Source organism: Borostomias antarcticus (genome assembly GCF_949987555.1).
Source record: "Borostomias antarcticus genome assembly, chromosome: 17".
NCBI classification, from domain to species: Eukaryota; Metazoa; Chordata; class Actinopteri; order Stomiiformes; family Stomiidae; genus Borostomias; species Borostomias antarcticus.
Genome location: NC_140250.1, coordinates 2392406 through 2393141, shown reverse-complemented (window position 1 = coordinate 2393141; position 736 = coordinate 2392406). Strand labels below are relative to the sequence as shown.

General features: G+C 47.7%; 1 protein-coding gene across 1 annotated transcript in view; it reads left to right on the top strand.

The window, feature by feature from the left end:
* Window positions 1-499: 499 nt before the first annotated feature.
* The window catches only part of LOC311319952 (uncharacterized protein), a gene marked incomplete at both ends in the record, with an annotated part of 5629 nt that continues 5392 nt past the window's right edge, over window positions 500-736 (top strand). Inside the window, 1 exon segment of the mRNA XM_084451586.1 lies at window positions 500-736. This exon segment is cut by the window's right edge and continues 525 nt beyond it. Coding sequence (XP_084307712.1) covers window positions 500-736 — 237 coding nt within the window.

The window sequence follows — 736 nt, the reverse complement described above, 5'->3', positions numbered from 1 at the left end:
GAGGGCGAGGGAAGGATTTTGTGCTTAAACCTTGACCTTGTTGTTGCATCCACTTTTGCAGCATTGAGGGCTGTAGAAAACAAAGGTTATTTTTATTTTTTCCCTTAAAGGGGTAGTGTGCTATTTTGGACATTTAGCCCTATTTGTGGTCTGTTTACCACGAACCTGAAACAGAGGGACCATCATTTCACTGATCGTTCTTCAGGCTCTCACTGGGCTACAATGGAAGTCAGTGGGGGAACCATAAATGCATTGCAAAATTTGCTTTGCCAAGACAAAAAGCACAGGGTGTAATCTTACCAGTCTCAGTATGCTCTCCTGTGAAATGTAAATGAAATGAAGTGTTTGGCTTGACTTGCACTTAGTCCTCCATGGGAGCAGTGAAAACAAGCGCCAGGGGAATGCTTATGTCCAAGCAATGCCAAACATGTGCAAATATTCGGATTGTGAGTTTTCTGTTTGCTATATTTTTTATGACTTTTTCTGGAAAAAAGCCACTATGGAGGACCACTACCTCATGATGGGCGGAGCCAAAGGGGAGGGGCTTCATGACTCCCGGACTGATGGCGGGCGTGTCAGTGGAGGAGCGGGGGGCATCGCCATGGACACGCGCTTGGAGCTGACTGACATCACTAAGCAACAGCCAACCACGGAGGGGGCAGAGAAAGGAAGTGACATCGCGGCGCAGACGCACACTGATAATGTCGCAACTGGCGAGTTCAACGGAGATCCTACG